Source organism: Ischnura elegans, chromosome 3 (genome assembly GCF_921293095.1).
Source record: "Ischnura elegans chromosome 3, ioIscEleg1.1, whole genome shotgun sequence".
NCBI classification, from domain to species: Eukaryota; Metazoa; Arthropoda; class Insecta; order Odonata; family Coenagrionidae; genus Ischnura; species Ischnura elegans.
In genome coordinates this window covers 107,187,258-107,209,756 of record NC_060248.1, presented here as the reverse complement: position 1 = coordinate 107,209,756, position 22,499 = coordinate 107,187,258, and the positions used below count along the sequence as shown (strand labels likewise).

Genomic DNA, 22,499 nt, shown 5'->3' with positions numbered 1-22,499 from the left:
TGCTGCATCCGTGGGTGCCACTGTAGGTTACTAGCTTTCCTGGTGTTGTTATCTCTACCTGGCTAACATGGCCTGACCTGAACAGGAGATATAGGCGATCAGAGAATGGAACCTTTTTTCCACTGGAGACACTGGACTTTCCTGAAAGGATCAGTAACAGAGACCCTTGGAATGGTTGCCAGGTGGTGGTGATGACACCAGGAAAGCCGGCAACTGATAGTGATGCTCATGGGCACAGCAGAATTTTCCAACACATAATCACATCCTTCCCCCATGCTCCTTGTCTTTCCATTCCCTGATCTAAGCTACCCTAGCCTCTTTCCACCAGCCTTCCAATAAACTCCTGAATGGTATCTCTGTAAATTTGCCTGATGATAACACGGAGGAGGCAATATATTTTCTTACCCAGTGAAATTTTCAGTTTGTATTTTTTTCCATCATATTGTGTTGAACATGATACTTCAGTTACTAGTTCAGTATCATTGTATATTTAACAAGTGGACCAGTAGAAAGATCACCATGTGGGATGATATATGGCTGCCAAGGAGAGAGAGCATATGGGTTAGGTTGAAGAAATATCCTTAGGTTGTCACAATTGTTTTAACAATGAACTACAGGTGACTTTTATGGTGTAGTTTCATTAGTATACAAACCATATAAGATATCATTTTCATTGCACAACATTTGACCTTGTCGAACTTCACTTGGAGATACTTAGCGTTATTGAGCAAGGAGAGCCTAATTTACAGGGGTGAAACTCCATTGTTTTTGTCGTAGGTGTCTACACCAAAGATTGTGGTTATCAGATACTAAAACAATTGATGAATGTTAACTTTAAAACAATTGATAAACAGTGATAAATGTTAACTTTCCCGCTGAGAGTCTTGAATTTGAATGGGTTTTAAATTGTTTAAATAGTTATGTCAACCTCACCTCCATCACAATATTCCCATTATTGAGAAGAATTTGCACATAACCATTTCACAATTAGTTGCTAATGTCTCCCGTGTTCATCATTAGTAAGTGCTTCAATATAAAATTTGAAACGTTTGCTATTTATAATCATCACATGGAATTCTGCTGTGTATGTTCCTTGCACCAAATGTTGTTCACATTCAATATCAATTATTATAATTATTAGCAATACCTTTTTATTGATGTTTCCCTCATGAACCAAACAAGGACCTAATATGAACTTTCCATTCTATTCGGGTTTCTTCACCGCGTTTGTTGTATTTTGAAGACAACAGTTTCGCCGAAATTACACTCGGCGTCTTCAGGTCGAAGGTAAAATTCTGGAAAAATTTTTTCGCCTTTTATAGGCATAAAATTTTTCGCCTTATATAGGCGGCGGCGGCTGCTGATCCGCTGCTGCTCTCTCATTGGCCGGTTGTCCATCTCTCATTGTTGGTGGTCGGAGAATCCTCTTCCATGCAGTATGCAAGCTGTAGCCTTGATCTCGGTTGAAATTTGCGGGCGTTTTCGCTATCTCAATAGCCTCTCTGATCAAGCGAGGGAAGTATTTATTCTCTTTAGCTATTATCCTGGCGTCTTCAAAGAGGATGTTATGCCCAGGTGCACTCCAAGCATGCTCAGATATGGCTGAGAGTTGGTGCTGCTTGTTTTTCGTAGCCCTCCGATGTTCCTGCAATCGGACTTTCAATGATCTGCAGGTCTCGCCAATATAATATTTGCCACATGAACAAGGCACTCGATATATACCCTCATAAAGGTCCACTGGGAGTTTGTCCTTTGCTCCGGGTAGCATGTCAGATATCTTTGCCACGCAATTGAAACGTGTAATTACGTTTTGTTTCCTGAGCATTCTGGCAATCTTTTCTGATGTGCCCGCCACAAATGGAATTGTGGCGTATGCTTCCGGCTCAGGCCGGCTCTCTTCCTCAGAGGTCCTTTTTGGGGCTGCGTCTTTGTTCTCCTGCTCCACAAATCTCCTATTCAACATGCTACTGCTGTAGCCATTCCTTACCAGCACTTCAATGAGATGCTTCTTCTCCGCAGATAGCGACTCGGTGTCTGAGATGGCATAGGCACGATGTATTAATGTTGCCACCAAGGAGATTTTTTGCACTGGGTGGTGGTGCGAAGAAGCGTTCAGATAGCGGTCAGTATGCGTCTTCTTTCTGTGAACGGCATGTCCTAGGAGCCCATTTCTTTTCCTTTTTACCAAAACATCCAGGAAGGGAATTTGACCATCATGTTCCATTTCCATTGTGAATTTGATGGCGTGGTGCTGCGAGTTGAGATGCTGTAGGAATTTCTGCAATTCTTCGGCGCCATGGGGCCAAATGATGAACGTGTCGTCAACGTATCTCAGCCAGAGCGATGGTTTCTTTTCGTACGACGCGATGGCCTTTTCTTCGAAATCCTCCATGAAAAGGTTCGCTACAACTGGAGATAGTGGAGACCCCATAGCTGCCCCCTCTGTTTGTTCGTAAAATTCCCCATTCCATAAGAAAATCATCATCATTTCATCATCATCGTTTCGTTCATCATTTGGCCCCATGGCGCCGAAGAATTGCAGAAATTCCTACAGCATCTCAACTCGCAGCACCACGCCATCAAATTCACAATGGAAATGGAACATGATGGTCAAATTCCCTTCCTGGATGTTTTGGTAAAAAGGAAAAGAAATGGGCTCCTAGGACATGCCGTTCACAGAAAGAAGACGCATACTGACCGCTATCTGAACGCTTCTTCGCACCACCACCCAGTGCAAAAAATCTCCTTGGTGGCAACATTAATACATCGTGCCTATGCCATCTCAGACACCGAGTCGCTATCTGCGGAGAAGAAGCATCTCATTGAAGTGCTGGTAAGGAATGGCTACAGCAGTAGCATGTTGAATAGGAGATTTGTGGAGCAGGAGAACAAAGACGCAGCCCCAAAAAGGACCTCTGAGGAAGAGAGCCGGCCTGAGCCGGAAGCATACGCCACAATTCCATTTGTGGCGGGCACATCAGAAAAGATTGCCAGAATGCTCAGGAAACAAAACGTAATTACACGTTTCAATTGCGTGGCAAAGATATCTGACATGCTACCCGGAGCAAAGGACAAACTCCCAGTGGACCTTTATGAGGGTATATATCGAGTGCCTTGTTCATGTGGCAAATATTATATTGGCGAGACCTGCAGATCATTGAAAGTCCGATTGCAGGAACATCGGAGGGCTACGAAAAACAAGCAGCACCAACTCTCAGCCATATCTGAGCATGCTTGGAGTGCACCTGGGCATAACATCCTCTTTGAAGACGCCAGGATAATAGCTAAAGAGAATAAATACTTCCCTCGCTTGATCAGAGAGGCTATTGAGATAGCGAAAACGCCCGCAAATTTCAACCGAGATCAAGGCTACAGCTTGCATACTGCATGGAAGAGGATTCTCCGACCACCAACAATGAGAGATGGACAACCGGCCAATGAGAGAGCAGCAGCGGATCAGCAGCCGCCGCCGCCTATATAAGGCGAAAAATTTTATGCCTATAAAAGGCGAAAAAATTTTTCCAGAATTTTACCTTCGACCTGAAGACGCCGAGTGTAATTTCGGCGAAACTGTTGTCTTCAAAATACAACAAACGCGGTGAAGAAACCCGAATAGAATGGAAAGTTCATCAAACCAACGCCGCGAAAATCTTCGAACCTACAAGGACCTAATATGATGGCCTTCTGTGACAACTTCAGATGCAGTTGCTCATTTGTGCCCATGAAGGTGAAGTGTTATCAAGTCCGCTCACTATTAGACTGAACAATTGTTAAATTTATTGGTAGAGCTTGAATCATATATTATTAGAAGAAAATTGATAACTAACGATAAAAATACAAAAAAAATTGCTATAGTCACTGGAGAAATTCATAAATTTATTAAGATTTAGGTGTAGAAAATTAAGCTATATAATTTTTTTATTTAAAACTAATGCTATTTTACAACTACTCCATCTAATTTTCTACCTGTTTTTTTCAAGTTAGGCATTTAATTAAATGGAACAATTTTCTTTGTAATCTTACCTAGATAAAATGCTTCTCCACTGTTGAAGCAAACATAGAACACTTGCCTATTTTGAAGTGTAGGCTAATTGATCCTAATGTTTATCAAGTTGAAAACCAAGTGGTTGCCAATATACCTATCCATGTCACACTGAAGGCTGTTTATTCAAAGTAAGTTTAAAACTTTTATTTTCTATATTAGTTCAATTCTTTGCTGAACAATACATAAACGTATTAAGTGCTGATAGCATTTTGTGTGTATAAAATTCCATTTGGTCTGAAAAATGTTTATTTTGCTTTAAGACCTACAAGAATATTCATAGTATGTATACTAGTACTGCAATACTAACTGCAATATTAGTTGATATTGTAAACCACTTGTCCATGATATTTTTGTGGTAGCACTTTATCACATCCTTTGTCATCCATTACTTCTAATTTTCTTCCACAGTTCCTTCCATTTTTTCAACAACTTTTTGTGTCTTGAATCCTAATTTGAATATTTTTACAAATGAGTTTTTTATATTCTTAACTGCCTTTGGCTGTTAAATACTACATGTGAGTCTTGGCTGTCCATTGGTATTTGGAGGCTTAATATATTACTGTTTTTTTCTTTCACCTTCGAGAATGCTGATAATATTTTTTCGAAGGCCCTGGTATTACAGCCTTCTTTTCTCCCTCTGGGAGGCTCTGACACTGGAGTCAAGTATCAATTGTCTTAGCCAATTAAGAGAACCTATTTGGGTGTAAAAATGATTAACTAAATTAAAAAGTTCATGGTGAAACAAAACCCAGTACTATTCCACAAACTTTTATTAAAAAGGTCACTTCTTTTGAAACTATCTGGTTTCTTTGCTAGTAGGCTGGCTGGTGGAGGTAGGTAAAGAAAGTTTGAAGAAAGAGAGTGAGCAAGCATACCTTTAATGATGAGTGATGTGTAGGTAAAGGGTTACTTGAAAAGGAGGGGTAAGGGGCTAAGGAAGCAGTCTGACCCTGATTCACTTGTTAGGGGCCTGTGCGGTGGGAGCGCCTATGGGCAGCACTGTGGGGTTGAGGGTGCTGAACTCATGAACTATGCTGGACAATTCTCTCTCTCTCTCTCTCTCTTACGAAACCTCTGCCTCTGAGAAATTCTACTAGAAAAGTTGGAATCTGTGGCATCAATGGAGTCTAAGATAGAAAGCTCCTCACAATTAGTGCCAATGCAAGTTTCAATGTTCGGGTAAGAATTTAATGCAGTGAAAGGCTGGAATGCACCCTGTAGACTTATTTAGAAACTGGCTAAGCATGGCCTGGACTCATAAAAAGCATCCCATCAATTAGTTTGATGGAATAAGTATTGTCTTGGCTAAATCTCAGGTTTCATGCAGCATATTCACTCGCTTCTGAGTTCTTGCGGAAACACATGAGTTACTTCCCATCTCCCCTTACCCCTTCTGAAGGGGTCAAAGATGGTTAATTTAGATATGGCTCCTTTTGGCTTTTTAGTGATCAGAGCTTTCTAGCACTCTCTTCCTGCTTATAATAATAATAATAATAATAATAATATAATAATAATTTATTCTTCCATGCATACATATTTTTTACAGACTATTACATCCATTCAAGGAAGTAAGGTAGCCCATAAGGCAATAAGCCTGTGTTTGGGCTAACTTCAATTTTCATAAATTGCGGAAATGATAACACACACAACCAAAATACACAATACCTTGAGAAAAAAAAAAAAAACATGTGCGTAATAATATAATAACAGAGCTGACCTTAAGATGAGATACAACTTATAATGTACAACACATATGATGCCTAGGGTATTTTCTGCAATATACCGATCCTTTACCATAGCTTTTCGATGTCTTCAAAAGTCATTATCCATTTCTGTATCAACCTTTTGTATTTACCAAAACAATTTGTCTCTTTAATTGTATTTGGTAGCATATTATACAATTTTGGTCCCATATACAAAAAACTCCTTTTATACATCGTTAAATTAGGCTTGTGCATAGGGATCGAGAAACCTCTGCGAGAATTAAACAGCACATAGCTCCCAAAAATTTTTGGGCTATATCCACTACGCAAAAAAAAATTTTTAACACTTTATAACAATACATATATCTTAGCGGGAGTATGTTAAGTTCAATGAATAAAGGACGGGAATGTTCGTAACGCTTTTTAAGTAATAATAGTCTAACAATTTTTTTCTGCACGAAGTAGGCTGATTTTAAGGTGTTAAAATAAGCTCCACCCCAACAAGTAAGCCCATAATCCAACTTGGAGTGTACCAAAGCATGGTAAATCATTTTTCGGGCAAAGAGAGGGCATTTATTACGGATAAAATAAAATTTGGTGAGACTACGCTTTAAAACAGCACTTACATTTGCGATTTGCTTATCCCATTTCAGGCGATAATCTAATGTTACTCCCAGATACTTCACTTCTTTTGTCATTTTAATAACAGGGCAAGTACAAGAGTGCATTGAACAGTCTAAGGTGTGATACTGTAATTTGACATCAAGATTATAATAGTCACAAATATCATAAAACATACATTGTGTTTTTCTTTCGCTTAGTTCCAAGCCGTTATATTGAAACCAGTGTCGTAGACAGGATAAGTCATGCTGCATGGCATTAACAACTTCATCCCAAGTAGAATACACATAATTTAAGGCCACATCATCTGCAAAAGTTGTTATCTTACCATTTAATTCAAGGTTACATAAATCATTAATATAAGTTAAGAAGAGAATAGGGCCCAATACAGAACCCTGAGGTACACCAGTATTGATACTGCTAAAGGCACTAAACGAGTTTTTTACCTTTACACATTGTGAACGATTAGTTAAGTAGCTCCGAAACCAGTTAAGAGCTATACCTCTTACGCCAGCCATTTCTAATTTCTGTAACAGTATTTTGTGGTCTAATGAATCGAATGCTTTTTTGATGTCAATAAAAATAGTCCCAACTCGTTTCTTGGCATTAATACCTTCAAAAACATCAGTCATATAATTCATTAATGCGTGTTCAGTACTTTTACCACTTAAAAAACCAAACTGATTAACACTAAAGAATTTTACTTTATGGAGATAGCTAAGGAGTCTTTTTTTCATCAACTTCTCAACTATTTTAGATAGTATGGAAAGTAGTGAAATAGGCCTATAATCCTATCTATATACAGCCGGCGTGGTGACTGACTGACTCATGGATACAAATTCCTGGCCAATTCCAGAAGTGCTGGAGAGCTGAAATTTGGCAGGCGTGCGGGGATCCCGAAATGATCCGGAGGAAAAATCCGAAAACCGGAAGTTTCCGCCACGTGTCGTTGCTAGGTCGACAAAATGGCCGAAATCGCGCCTTTTCCGGGGACCGTCTTTCGGTTTTTATTTTACTGCGCGGGAACCGTGCGTGCCACCCGAATCAATAATGCATTTTTTAAAAGCTGATAAACGTGGCCATGTGACTGTGTAATGCTCTTAGTTTCATTTTAAGAAAATTGCAGCCAAAATGGCGTCCAAAAAGTGGTTTTTCGAAAATATTTTCATAACTTCCGCTCCCCTCGACTTAATTTCAGGTGTAAGATAACGAAAATGATTATTATATATGGTCATAACATCGTTTACGAAATTATGTTAACAATTCTTTTTCATCGTCCTTGGTTACTGAGAAAAAAATTAAAATATTCCGAAAATCACCGAAAATTACGATTTCTAAAAGATCAACACAACATTTTGTCTATTTCAACCTAACCGATTTCTTTCAAACTTTGTAGTTACATACAACTATGCATTGTCTTTCAGAAAACATAAACATTTGATAAATAATTCAATGTATTTAACCGCGAAAAATTAAAAATGGCGGACACTACTCACTTTTTTCAGGGACTGGTTTGCATTTTTATTGTATTACTCTCGAAATATGGTTGTCATAGGGCACACTTCTTTTAGACATGACAGTAAATTAATGTCACCATATAGTATCGTCATCTTTAAACCCCCTGAAACCCCTTAAAAAATTAAAATTTCCATATAAGTAGCCTTTTCGGGTACTCTTCGTCCCAATTCCGCCGCTTTTCCAATCCTTACCACTCATCGCTACGGAATTGATGTGGACGATTGATGACCGCTGGCAGTAAAAACTATAAACCCCCTGTAAACCCACATACACCCCCCACCCCCAAAAAATAAAATTTTGCGTATAAGTCTACTTTTTGGGTACTTTTCGTGACTATTCCACCGCCCCCAACGACTCATCCCCACGGAACTTATGTGAACGGATGGTGACCGCCAGGAGTACACACTTTAAAACCCCCGGTATCCCCCTGAAATCCCCCCCCAAATGTAAAATGTGTCATTTAGCCTCCTATTGGGGAACTTCTCGAAAACATTACGCCGCACTACCCGTCCCCTCTGAGCTCTAGATCCGGAATATTTGGTGAGAGCAAGCCACCGTAAACCATACAGGAAAAATACCAGAAAACCCCCGATCACCTCCTGGAACATCGCCGAAAAAAAAAATTTTTAAATCGCCTTTCCGAATAGTTTTCGTCACAATTTAACCGGTGCCCCTACCACCTATTAAAACCCCCGATAACCCCGTGAAACCTCCCAAAATAAATCGCCGCTCTAGGTAAAAGAATCGTCAGACCACTGTTCCGGACCCCTAGGACATATCGGCACGGAATTTATGAGAACGATTTGTGACCACTGGTTTAACACAAGTATAAAACCCCCGGTATTCCGTTGGAACCCCCCGCAAAAAATGAAAAACTTGCCATTAAGTCTTCTTCTATGGGTACTTGTCGCTACTATCACTCCGCATTGCACTACCCTTTACAATCATCGCTACGTGATCACTGTGGACGATTAGTGACCGCATGCATAACACATTAAAACCCCCGAATCCCCCTGGGCACCCCTCTCGGTGGAGAAGAGCATTAATGAGGACTAAGCGGAGCAGCCGCGGGGGGCTCCTCAACCCCAAGGCGGCGAAGCCGCCCCGGTGTTCAAGCGGCGCAGCCGCTGTAGTGTCCCCCATCTCAACTCACATTCAACCCCTGGGCGGCGAAGCCGCCCTTCAGCGAGGAACGGCGAAGCCGTTTCGAGGAATGAGTGGGGCGCCTCCCTACCCCTTGGCCGGCGTAGCCGGCCCCTAGCTGAGGTGAGATTATTCGAACTTTAAAAGTCTTCGAGCGACCACAAATGTAGACGGCGAAGCCGGAACCGGGGTTTTTAAGGGGCGGAGCCCCTTAACGAGCGCGCGGAGCGTGCGAGTTTTCAATATTGAGCCGTTCCCCTTTTTTAAATACTGGAATGACTACTGCCTTTTTCAATGGATTAGGAAATTCACCTTTCTCGAAGCTCAAATTGCAGATATGGGCAAAAACAGGTGCTATATTTGTGATTACACTTTTCAATGTGCAGCAGTCTATTTCATCTATCCCTGGAGTTTTTCCTAAAAGAAGGGCATTTACGATTGTAGTTATTTCATAAGCTGTCACTGGTTCAACGAAGAAAGAGTTCAACACGTTATTATATGCACTAGGGTTTTTTAAGTGTATGTTATGACGAGTATCGTGGAATAATTGAGCAGAATCAAAAACACTCATAAAATATTTGTTAAATTCATGTGCTAGAGTAGAGGGATCATTTATTAATTCTCCATCAATATTTAGCTCCAGGTCCTGTTTGACAGCTTTGTCTTCTCCAGTTAATTCATTTAACAACTTCCATTTTTCTTTTATATTTGAATTGAGTACTTGGAACTTGTTAACATAGTACTGATTTAAGGCTATCTTAGTTTCCTTTCGTAATTTATTTCTAAATTTAAGGAAATGTTTCCTCAAACTTTCATTGTTAGGGTGGCATTTAGTCTTAATGAATAGTAGTTCTTTTCTTTTAGCTTTTTTAACAAGTTCCTGGGTCATCCATGGTTTTAATATTGGTGAACGTTTAGCATCAGAATTCACTGAATACCTGGATAAGTTAATGCAATGCTGAAATGTATCAATAAACATGGAGCACGCTGTAGAAGTAACTTCTTCTGCCAATACAGATGCCCAGTTTGTAGCATTAATTAGCCCTTTTAATTTACACTGATCAATACGTAGGTTGTGATCGTTCTTTTGTTTGTCGGTACCCGAACTTATGATCAGATTTTTACGGCTAATTTTTATCGTTGTCAATGAATGGTCAGTTATGGCCATATGCATTACGTTACTTATGCAAGTGTATTTATGTGAATTTACTGGTCTCACAAAAATATGGTCAATACAGGTGGATGACGATTTTGTTATGCGCGTTGGTTCAACAATGAGGCCCGTTAGCCCATACATGCACATAAGATTACTGTAAGATTCTGAATCTCCATTAGAGACAAGAATATTTATGTTTAGGTCTCCAACTACTACTAAGTTACCTTTTACACTTTTCAGAATAGGTTCAATGTCACTTACAAATATTGATACAGGGAAATTAAGATATCTATATAAACTCAAAACATTAATTTCTATAAAGCTAAGTTTTATATTTAACAATAAACAGTCAGCAGTATTTAAATCAATAGTGCATTCTGAGCATATTTGATTTTCTTCGACAAATACAATTATACCTTTTGAGCGAGCATTATCACCAGTGTTAATGAGTTATTCTTCACTTATGTACCTGCTGTGAATGATTTTGGTATACTTGGTTTCATGCAGAAAGTAGTTCTTTACATGGTTGTAATTAAGGTAATTGACAGCATTTAATTAGCTTCTCATAACTTACAATAACATTGTATGTAACTGACTAGCATTTAAAAATCTCATAGCTCTTTATTCTGTTTGGTGGATTCTGCTCTCAGATTTTATTTTTTATGTATTTTTCATGTTCTATTTGTCTTTGAAATCATACTCTTGTGAGAAAAAATTAAAATTAAAGGACATTTTACCTGCCAGTGTAATCTGATTATGTTTTGTATGCTGTGTGCTTAACAAAATACTGTTAGTGATGCTAATCTTTTTTTTATTTAAAAATATTAGGTATAATCTGAAGCCTTCGTCTAAACTAAATTTTGGTGTAGTAAAAACTGGCACTCGGAAGACCCTGACCATTGTCATCAGTAATATAGGAGAATATGAATTTTCATTCAGCATCACAAAGACACCTGCTGATTCTTCTGAAGAAATTGTAGAGGTATTCTCAGTTGTGGAGTAGTGTTTGAATAGTTTTTAATTTCAAGTACATATTCGACATTTTCTTAAGTAATTAGACGTGACCAATTGTTTCATTTCTCTTTAGGCCAGAAAATTTAGCAACAAAAGAGATTCCAATCCTCGTGCATCTCCCAAACAGAAAAATAAAGGGTAATTAATTAGTCAAAAGTATTTAAATGTAAGATCTTTAGTTTTCAAAAATATGTATGTATATATATTTCCAAGGATGAGTCGGTTCTTAAATTTTTTCGGTTCTCAGTATTGGTACGGTTCTTCCCCAATCGGTTCTTGATACTCAGTTCCAAGGATGAACTCTTATTACCTGAATTAATGGCAAATTTAAATGAGCAACCACAAGAAATGAATGAAAATAATTTCACTAAAGATGTGAATTAGCAGGAAAGCTCTGCAAAAAAAAGATCGTCTCCATAATTTTTTTTACTAAGAAAAAAAGTTTAAGTAACACGTTGTTAAAGAATGTATGACCGAACAAGCCAAGCAAAAAAGTTTAAATAACATGTTTTTAACCTTTTTGCTACTAAACACGTATATATACGTGTGGACGTTTCCTGACCCGGGAGACGACGGCCGTATATTTACGTGTGAGATTTTCCTGGCCAGGAGAACGAAAGGCGTATATATACGTTTTCTAGCTTCCCCTTTTAGGACGGTCGCGGGTTTACGTCATCTTTGTCTCGGGACCCAACGCTACGGGGTGTAGGATTTACCCTCAGAATCCAGGAGCAGGTATCCGGACCCCTCGTCTTTTACAGCCCCTCTTAGCGGTAAGGGACAGCGGTCATACAATTGTTTATCCAGTCAGTTCTCCAAATAAAAATTTGTTCATTTCTCAAGAAAAATAGATTAAGAATTGAATTCTTGGTCTTTTGAACTGCATTCACAATTTTTAAACGAAATTCTAAGATAAATATTAACTTAAATCTCGAGTTATGTATAAACATCAACATGGAAATTGTTGTTGCATTAAATGCTTTAATATTGACCACAGAACTTTGCTTAAAATTTGACAATGCTTAGAAAAAATGAGGAATTCAATTCAAAGTTTGCAATTTACGTGCAAGCAACAATTATCCATTTGCTAAATACATATAAGCAATACATAAACTGACTGCGAACCAATGCCGCAGGTATGGTTATCAACCCGGAAATAAGGGAGCACAACTACTCTCGGAGTCCGAGATAATGCGTGGAGGGGTTGAAAAAGGTTCCGTGAGACCCTTCTTAACAAATACCCTCCAAAAATGCTCCGTACCACGAGAAAGAAGAGTCTCTTGGGGCTCAGTACAGCAGTCATGCTAAGACGAAAAATCCGCTGTCTCGAAAGGGTTAAAGAATGCATGATCGAACAATAAGTCAGTTACATCAATCAGCCACTACTTTTTTCTCCAGGTTTTAATTTTTTAAAATTCAACATATTTATCCTATCTAGGTGTGATCTATTATTTTTTTGATAGAAATATTGCCTGCAGTACTGAACAGGCGTTCACTGAAAACAGAAGTGGTTGATGTTGATTTTAAAGGGCCGTGCTAATGGATCAATAGTGAAACTCGCCCAGCATCTGGCGACAACATCCGTTAATTTGTTGTAACTCGTGAGCCAGTTCAAAATATATTCTGTATTCTGCGATGTAGCTTAAATTGTTACTTTAATTGACAACTTATTCACATGCTTCACTGTCACAGTTCCTTAACCCTAAAAAATAAACAGCTCAACACGCTGGAACAGCGACTCCATGGATAAACTATTCGGCCGTGAGCTAACACAAAAGTGTAACGCAGTGTTGCATTCTGCAGGATAACAACACTTTTCGATGCCTTGCATAGGTTTATCAACTTACAAACAAGTTCTCGGAAGGTATCTTGCTCATATGTCGAAGAATTACTGTATATGTACATGATTCAATTGTAAGACCACTTTCACACTGAACGATTTTCTGCCAGCTGCCGTTCACGGCACGGCACACAGCGTTGCTGAGAGTCGTCTCATCTGAAAGCTACCTGAATTTCACGTGGACGGTGGCTGGCAAACAGTCGTTCTGTCTGAAAGCGGTCTTAATGTAGCATTGAATGTATTTCATGCCATATACGGCCCATCGCCGGGCCGGATTGAAATGGGCGCCGTGCCGTCAATGGCGCGATTCGACTTGTTTGATGAGATGCATAGAGATCAATGGTAAGTTGAAAGAATGGCGCCATGCCATGGACAGTGGTAGGCAAAACGTTGGCTCGTTTGGAAGCGGCCAGGGATACGGAAATGCTACAATGTTGGCGAGAGGGACAAACTGACAAACCTTTAAATGTGCGTTATGTTGTATGTTAGCCAGCAACTCTCAACAAAAAAAAAACATGGATGCCATGCAATTGGAAAGTAATATGTTTATGGGTTTTAAATTTTTTTTCACTTTTTGTCCTTGAATATGCTGCCGACCATTTTGGCTTTGGGCACAAAATTCAAATCCTCGCCACCATTCCGAGCCAGTCCCAAAATACCAACTTTATGCGATCGGTTCTCGATACCGATTCCACAGGCAAGAACTGGGAGAACCGAGAACAGGGAACCGGAACCGACCCATCTCTTTATATTTCTCATTGTGCTCTATTAAAGTTCATTATTTCTCATTGTGCACATCTCTTTAAAGTATTCAAAAATATTTCTCATATTGGGAATGGCACAATGGCCATTAACAGGGGTGACCACTGAATATACGTGGCCATTTCGGGAGTTTTTGATGTATAAATAAATTGTCTAGGAACCAATTTCATGATTGCTACTTCTTTTCAGAAGGTTCATAGTTTAACTCGAGGTCATGAGGTACATCTGATCTACTGAGTCAAAATTTAAACTAGCCAGTTCAACCAGAGAACCAAGTATGTGCACATTGTTTGTGTATTGACATAGCCATAGTGGTGAAAGTATGAGACAAATTGTTCGTTGTTCATGGGAAGGTAATCTATGTTCAATGGATTTTTTGATCCTCTTGCTGAAACACAAAAAATTTGTAGTGGGCTGAATGTGACCAGCTATTTGCCCACCCCTGACCCATGAGATCTTGGTTGAATACTTTATCAATTGTTAGGTACAGTGTGGCTTCTTTTGTCTTCGCTGTGGTAAAGACAAGTTGTCGTCTCTTTACAGACCAACAGAACTTAAGGTTGGTTGCTTTAGAATTGTTCCTGCCTCTGGAAGTATACCATCTAATGAAGACCAGGCTATAATAGTGCACTGCGAGCCTGATAGTGAAGGGACTTTTAAAGAGGCATGTACACAGTCTTATTCAATTTCACTGTTTGTTGACGATATCATGGACAACTCTGTCCCTTCAAAACACTTTCTTAAGGGTCTATTGTTTTGACTTGATATTTGTCAGCAAAATTTTTCTTAATTCAATCATTTTTATTGCTTTTAACAATGCTTCATGTTAGTTTTATTTTGTGTTACTTTAAATGCAAAATATTGATACTCACGTAAGTCTTTCGAAGCCTTAATCAGCGTGTTGGGCTTGATAGAAATTGGTATGATTTCTGGATCATAATTTTGTTGAATTTGGTGAAAGATAAATATAAAAAATTGGTAAATAAAGCAGATATTAGTTAAACTATGCAACATTAGAAAATGTCCTCATTTTTGTGTAGTTTCATGCAAAAATATGAGTGCCATGTGTCAAAAAAGAATACATATATTATTTAATATTTCTTCTAATATTTATTCTTAGTGGGCAAATATGGTGTGCTAGCAAACACTTTAGCTCGTTTTCTGATGAGTGTGTAATGATGATTTCTACTGATGGTTAGTTGCTGTAGTCTGTCATTAGTTTGACCTTTTTTTCTCTTTTTGCAATTACGTTGATAAATACCTACTCAAATCAATATAAAACATTATTGGCATAACTTACTTTCTCTTGTGAAGTAATAAGCATTTCTGAAAAAAAATTAGGCACTCAGGATAAAAATTGCAAGTACATTTGATTTGACTGCTGTAAACTAGTCTCTGAAGCCTACCATTCAGATTAAAACGGATTTAAAATCTTTTTAGAAGTCTGAAGTCTATGGTGAAATGAACATTTTTGTGCATTGTTAAGCTAATGTGTCATATACATATGTACTTTTACATTTTAACTAAAAACTGTGTGGGCTGCAATCAGTGGCGGCTGGTTATAATTTATCCACGGTGTGCATTAGAGCAGATACAGGATGATTTACTTATATTATGTCAATTCTAATCCATGAACATCATAATTCATCTTAATAGTATACATAGCATGCAAGATATACTAATGGTACATTCTACCCTTAAAACTGCATGAACAGAAATAATGTAACCATGCTAATGAAAACAACTAATACATATTTTAACCACACCTTTACAAGTGACGTTAGGTAAAATTCATTCTCCTTTCCTTTTTATGAGCAAAATTGTCTATCGCCTTGTCATTGAAACCTTCGATACCATCCTGGAACTTTTTTCAATTGACAAAATCGCTAAAACAGTGAGCCTGTCGTCGTCCATCTGTCTACGTAAGAATTTTTTACCACGTTTAGGGGGGAGGGTGTCTCCACCGCAGGTACCTTCATCCCCCCCAAAGCGTATTCCTAGCTACACCACTGCTTGGGCATGTAAATTATTTCAAGCTCAGTCCGCTGACGAACTTGGTCTATGAATGGGTATGAATCGTGCCAACTATGCAAATACTTCCCTGGGAATGCCTGGTTGAATTTCGGGAAATTTTCAGAAGAGAAGAGGACCAATGCATTAAATGGCCGGTAAAAGAGAATTGCTCCTTAGCCTGACTAATTATTACATCACACACCACTTTTGCAGTTAGGTTTCTTGAGATGAAAGTGTCCTCATGTCTCTTTTCTTATGTTTTGTCTCTGAGTTTTTGGAAGTATGTAGTGTCAATGCTCTCCCTGACATTAATTACTGCAGATTTGAAATCCTTAATGGCTGCATTTGGTGACACTGAGTCTATCAATTTTCTCTGTAGCTGATCGTAGAGTATACTCAAGTGTGGCATTACTCAATGGAGGACTTTTAACCAAAACATAAAAACTGGCTGTTCAATCACAAGACGTAATCCTCTTGCTTGAGCAATAGCACTACTTTGTCTTCTGCTATTTTCAGTCTTCTCCAAACATTCCAACAATGAATCTTTGTGCACATAAACGGTTTCAATCGACTTAAAATTCCACCTCACATTTGACATGTCAGGAATTTGCTTTCCAACCATTTCACCAAGAATTTCATCTAGTCCAATAGAAATTTAGAATTATTGACACTATTCCCAATGTAGTATAGAAGGCACACGGGCAAATTGTATCTAGAAGCACATGAAGGAAAGCATTTTTAGCGTGAAGTTCAAACGAATGCTGCTAAATGGCACTGGATGCATTGACGGACCTCTGTGATGGACTAGGATCCTGGGTGCAGGTAGTGTAGGTGGCAGCTACACTACCTGCGAGCTACTCACCAAATATACATGTGCGCACTCGAATCGTTTTGAGTCTGCTCACAACACCCCCCTTTTGAACAGTACAGGCCCCCCGCTTACCTTGTCCCACCCTGGCACCCACAAGTGATTGCATGGACCGAATTTGCGACCAGCACAATGCCACAGGATAGCACACTTGTAGAGAGGTGAATTTGCCAAGGAGATAGCTTTAGCGTTCGGAGCTTCATATCACATCCATAAGTAGACAGGATTTTGATCCTTCTCGTTGTAAAGGAATATGTAGTTATCTTTATTAATTCATTCATCTTAGGGTGTGCACTTGCTAACATACCTATATGCCACCGGCTGCAGACTAGTCGACTGCTGAATATCTGTAGTGAAACAATAATATCATTAAACATTGGTGAGTTATTTTTGTATATATTATCGTTAGTTATTGTATAATGGAATACATAGCACTTTTTTCACACTTCAAAAAAATTTTACTGAGTCATGATGTTTCATTTAACTGCAACATCATCAGAAAAATATAAATTTTTGAAATTTCCGTTTTAGGTAACTACAGAATGTTAAATCATTTTTTTTGCTGAGCTGTCAATGAGACTTTCCTTGGTGGAATCGCAATTCACATTCAATGGTTAACAAGCTGTAGTCGATAAAGTTTAAACTGACTGATGTTGTTAGAATTTTGAGATAATGTTCGAAGAATATTTTTCCTGCTCAAGTTTTCATTTGTAGAAAATAGTGAAAATCCACATAAAGAAGAAAATTTCAATCGTTCTCTTCTAATTTTATTAATTATTTATTTTTCCTGCCACGAAAGGGAATCACAATATCAGTGCAAGACACCCACCCTTCAGAACCACCGAGCAAGATGCATCTGTCAGCCACATCCTTCCATCCTGCTGTAGATTTTTCTGCTGTGGATAGAATATTTATAGAGAATGTCATCTGCGAAGATTTCCAATCTTTCAAATTTCCATCCAAGGTAAATTTCAAGAGTAAGACAGTACTTATCATTATCATTTATGTGCTACATAGACTCGGTACCCATTAAATCTCAATTTGTGTATGTAATAATACGTATTGTGTTGTATGTATGTGCATGTGATGACTATTTAAATAACATGAAATATTCGCCATCGTGGTTCTGTCAATTTCCTGTGATTTTCCATCTATTCTCTGTAGTGTTAAAATTACCCAGTTCTGCCTTTCATCAATGGCACCAACATAACTAACAGAGACAAACTTTCAAGGATTCCGCTACAACTCCTTTGTTAGAACTCACTAGCGTATGCACAACAAAAAACAAATGTAAAAAAAAACTGAAAAAAATGACTTGATTTCGGGTACATTTTCAACATGTTGAAATTGCAGTTATGAGGTGGAATTTGTGTTGCTGTTTGCATATCATGTTATGGATATGGCTAGGTTTTTGGCTGGATAAAAATGATACCTCCACTGCAAAAACGCTCAACAATCGCCCACTGAATCAAATCCAGTCATCTAGTAGCCCAACAATACGAATCCACTCAGCTGGCAGTGTTCCCAGCGTAAACACTCTCCTCCTAGCTTAAAGAATAGTGGTTATGCTCCGGACACTGCCAGCTGAGCGGATTCGTATTGTTGGGCTACTAGTTGAGCGGATTTGATTCGGTGGGCGTTTGTTGAGCCTTTTTGCAGTGGAGATATTTAAAAGGCTTGAAGATTCTGGAAAAGCAACAACCCTAACTGCATTATTTTTTGATATGGTACTATGCTATACCTGTATTTTCTTATCGATGAATATCATACATTTTCTCCACCAAAGTAACCTTCAAATCCTCAATGAAAAGAGAAATGTAGTAACTCAATTCAATTTACCACTGTTATTAGTCATTGGCCTTGAGATTGAATCGATACAGCTCTCCATTCAAATCACCCTTTCAAAACAAAAAAAAAATGATCAGAATATGTAAGATCTGCAGTATCAGTTGGTGACTCCCTGGAGAATTGAAGGAAACGTACAGGAAAACTCTGCTACTTACTCGGCACCATAGTTTTTATATGATTCTCTTACAGAACATGATGCTCAAAGCATGCACCCACACAACAACTCTATGCGTAGAGCCCATTTGCTATGAATACTATCATTACTTTAATGCTCTATGAGGTGCTAGGTGTATTTACCTTACTTCAGTTGGAGGCAGTAGTGTAAGACAGCCAGAAATAGGTGGAGTGCTGGAGAAAATAGAATTACTGAGTTACAATAAGGGAAGAACAGTGGAAGGGTGATGTGTAATGATTGTGTACTGCTTGTTACATATAAGTAATTATTATGTATCTTCATGAAGGCTTGGTTCAAGTAAAAAGTAATTAACAGACATCTACTAACTACTTCATGTAAGTCACACTTCCTGTAGTCATTTTTATGAAGACTTGTGTATTTTTCATGTGCCCTCTCAATTTTTAATTACTCAGGCAATTAGCTATGTTATTTATAGCAAGAAGGATAATGAACTTGCTTACAAAGGTGTTTATGTGAATCACGCAGTTGAAGCAAGAATATGCCTGCACAACTGCAGTCTAATACCAGCTGATGTTGAAATATCCATTGGATCATGTGATGATGATTGCAGTATTGGTTGTTATTATCTTAACAGTGAGTAATCAATATTAATAATATTCTTAAAACTGTATGGATAAATAGTATTTTCATGAATTTTACTGCCAATTCCAAATGCCCTTGACCATGGTCTGGGATGGAAAGGACTGGACACTTGTGGAAATTTCTCTCCACCTCATTGTTGCCTTGGGCAAACCCAACCATTTAATGGCAGAATCAGCCCTTGCCCACCGTCAATATGTACCCAAACAATCTTAGTGACACAGCTGTTATGGAAAACAACTGTTTTAATGCATATCGTCAGGTGTGAGGTGTGGTTTGATATATTTTTGGGGTCACTACTAGCATTCATAAACTTGACAATATATTTTAAAATCTATATTGGGCCATTTCATTACATTTTATGTACTGTGAAATTGGGATAATTTTCCCTGAACCAAGTAATTTTGATCTTGGATATGGGTGTGTGTTCAAAAATTTCTTTACAATGGTTGAATTATTCTTTCTCCTGAATCAAGTTACTCCTAAGCAAAAAATAGATTCCTGAAAGTTGCTTCTCCCTCAAAAAGAGGAAGACTGAAAGATATTTCTACCTTACGTAATCTGTATGTGGTCTGGGTATCCTCAGAAACATATGAAGAAAAGTGTGTTCTCACATATTTTGCTATCAAGATATCTGTGATTTTATGTATGAATAACCTTATTAATAATTGTCGGCAAATGTCAAAATTGTAATATATAATGACAACACGTACAAGTATCACATTTTTACTGAAGAGATAATATATTTTCCACATTTAGATGAATGTAAAATAGTGTCTCAGTTGCTCAGCTCTGGGTTCTGTTAATTAAGTAAAAATTGCTGTAAAATTTGGTTACGAGGGGGGACCCAAAAATAACTGGAATTTTGCAATAACTTTTTCATTAATCAATATTTTCCCACCAAATTTTTATCGCCTTCAAAGTAATCCTCATTGACTGCAACACATTTATCTAATCGTTTAGTCAACTGTTCAAAACAATTTTTTAATTCGCTTAAACAATGTTCATTAGGCCTTTTAGCAATTTTTGTTTTGCCTCATCTACAGTCCCAAAACATTTTCCTTCCATATCCCTTTTCAGTCTAGGAAATAAAAAGAGTCACAGGTGGCAATTTGTGGTGAATAATGGGGGTGAACCATTGGCGTCATGCCGTTTTTTGTCAAAAACCGCTTCATGGACAGCATGGTGTGGGTGGGTGTGTTGTCGTGGTGGAAGAGCTAATCACTTGTGCACCAAAAATTCGCCCTTTTCTTCCGATATTTTCCCTTAACCTCTGCAAAATAAAAGTAACAGAAGCAGGCGTTATATAGTGGAATGACATTCTAAGTTTTAAAAATAACACAAAGATGGCAATATTCCACAGGTTTTATTGAAACAAACTTCAAACTTGTTTCCACAATCCGATCACCTTGGGAAAGCTGCTTTGCCGCACGAAAGACAAGATCCCTCACCTCAAACAATCGGGGGTTTATAGAATCAAGTACAACGACTGTAATAAAGTGTACATCGGTCAGACAGGCAGGAGCTTCGATACACGCATGAAAGAGCACAGGAAATGCTGGGAGAAAGGAGATACCACCTCTCTCGTGGTGAAACATCTCCTGGAGGAAAAACATTCTTGCGAGTTTGACCCGGAGATCGTCCACGTGGAGTTGAAAGGCCGAAGATTGGACACTTTGGAGAAATTGGAAATTGTGCAAGAAGGAGGCATTTCACTGATGAATGAACTACTATTTTTTGGACATTCCCCACTCCTGGCCATACCATTCTCGAAGCGCTCCACCTAATGACACATACCCTTCCCCAACTTCCCCTTCCACCTGTCACCCATCCGTTCTATATAAATACAACCCCAAAACCAACCATTCAGTATTGTACTTGATAATGACCTAACGGTCGAAACGCGTTGTACGGAAAATAAACCTGTGGAATATTGCCATCTTTGTGTTATTTTTAAAACTCTGCAAAATATCTAAAAAGTTATGATTCAGCAACGATCTTCTTGAACGAGGATGTGGATTTTCGCAACATTGTCATCCGTTCTTGATATTGACGGGTGCCCTGAATGAGGATGGTCATCAATCGACATCTATCCATTCTTGAAACGCGAAAACCAGTTGTAGACACGTGTTTTACTCAGAACACTATCATCATAAGCAATTTTAAGCATCACTAGAGTTTCTGTGGGAGTTTTCCCCACCAAAAATGAAAGCTTCACAACCGTGCATTGCTCTCAGCAGTCTGCCATTACACGTTTTCGCTAAATCGGAAAAAGTTGGTTAACCGAAAAAAATGCCATAGACAAACGGATGCACTCAGAGCGACCAGAATTCGCACACTGACTCAGGAAATATCATTGCTCAGAACCCTTCATGGGAAAAACCGATCCCTCACTCAGCCACCCCCCCACCACGCTATTCCCCATTACTTTTTGGTCCCCCCTTGTGTGTCAATTGCAATATTATAAATCAATTTAACATATTAGTACTTAGTAATGTTTCTGAAGTGGGTAAGGTTCAGGAAATGCAATGGGGTATTCGAAATATCAATTTGAGTTACTGAAGGTGTAAAGTGACTTGGGTATCGAATTCATTAAAATAACTACAGTACTAAGAAAAGAACAAAAAATTATGTGGTATATGTTTGGACCCTGAAAAAAACAAAATATTTTTGAAAAATATGCATTTTTCCTTGAAATTCTGTTGGCATGCAATGGTGTACAGTGTGACTGTTAGTTATGCCATCTAGCTGTGGTTTGCTTCAGAGATGAAAATATGGCTCACGAATTTTAACTCTGTGGGTGTAGAAAGGTTCACAGTCATGCCCTCGATGGAAATTTCTTTCAGAAATAAAAATCTATGGGTTATAGCAAATTTTAAAAAATGCCAGTAACTTGTGGTACTTAATACTCATGTGATGGAAATACTGTATGCATTGATTTTCAGAGGACATAACTGAGAAGAAACGAGCATTGGAATGTTTTGAAGTTACACCCAAGTTTGTCAAAATTCCACCATGCTCTGATGAATGGATTACCATTTCATTTTCTCCTTGTGGAACTGAGGCAAGTGTAGAAACATACATGTATGTGTGGCTAAGACAAGGCTAGCATTTAAATCTGAAGAAAAATAAATTAATGCCACAGGATTGAATTCTATTGAACCTGAAAATAGAGGGCAGTTTTAAGATGATA

General features: G+C 38.4%; 1 protein-coding gene and 1 long non-coding RNA gene across 2 annotated transcripts; both read left to right on the top strand.

Annotated features, from left to right (window-relative positions):
- The first annotated feature begins 4,036 nt into the window (after nucleotides 1–4,036).
- On the top strand, nucleotides 4,037–14,461 carry LOC124155084. Its single transcript, XR_006864120.1, has 4 exons — nucleotides 4,037–4,173; nucleotides 11,015–11,168; nucleotides 11,274–11,338; nucleotides 14,346–14,461. It is a non-coding gene; the product is annotated as an uncharacterized LOC124155084 (long non-coding RNA).
- A 2,122-nt stretch (nucleotides 14,462–16,583) lies between these two features.
- On the top strand, nucleotides 16,584–22,415 carry LOC124155239. The gene is made up of 4 exons (XM_046528956.1): nucleotides 16,584–16,637; nucleotides 17,483–17,647; nucleotides 19,120–19,300; nucleotides 22,252–22,415. Exons 1-4 carry the CDS (start codon nucleotides 16,584–16,586, stop codon nucleotides 22,413–22,415), a joined length of 564 nt encoding a protein of 187 aa, XP_046384912.1.
- The last annotated feature ends 84 nt before the right edge of the window (nucleotides 22,416–22,499 follow it).

Excerpts from the sequence above, each read along its gene's own strand:
- LOC124155239 (XM_046528956.1), top strand. The coding sequence starts at position 16,584 with ATGGCACTGGATGCATTGACGGACCTCTGTGATGGACTAGGATCCTGG. Across the intron at positions 17,648-19,119 it reads CTTTCAAATTTCCATCCAAG|GCAATTAGCTATGTTATTTA; the intron begins GTAAATTTCAAG and ends TTAATTACTCAG. Across the intron at positions 19,301-22,251 it reads TGGTTGTTATTATCTTAACA|AGGACATAACTGAGAAGAAA; the intron begins GTGAGTAATCAA and ends ATTGATTTTCAG.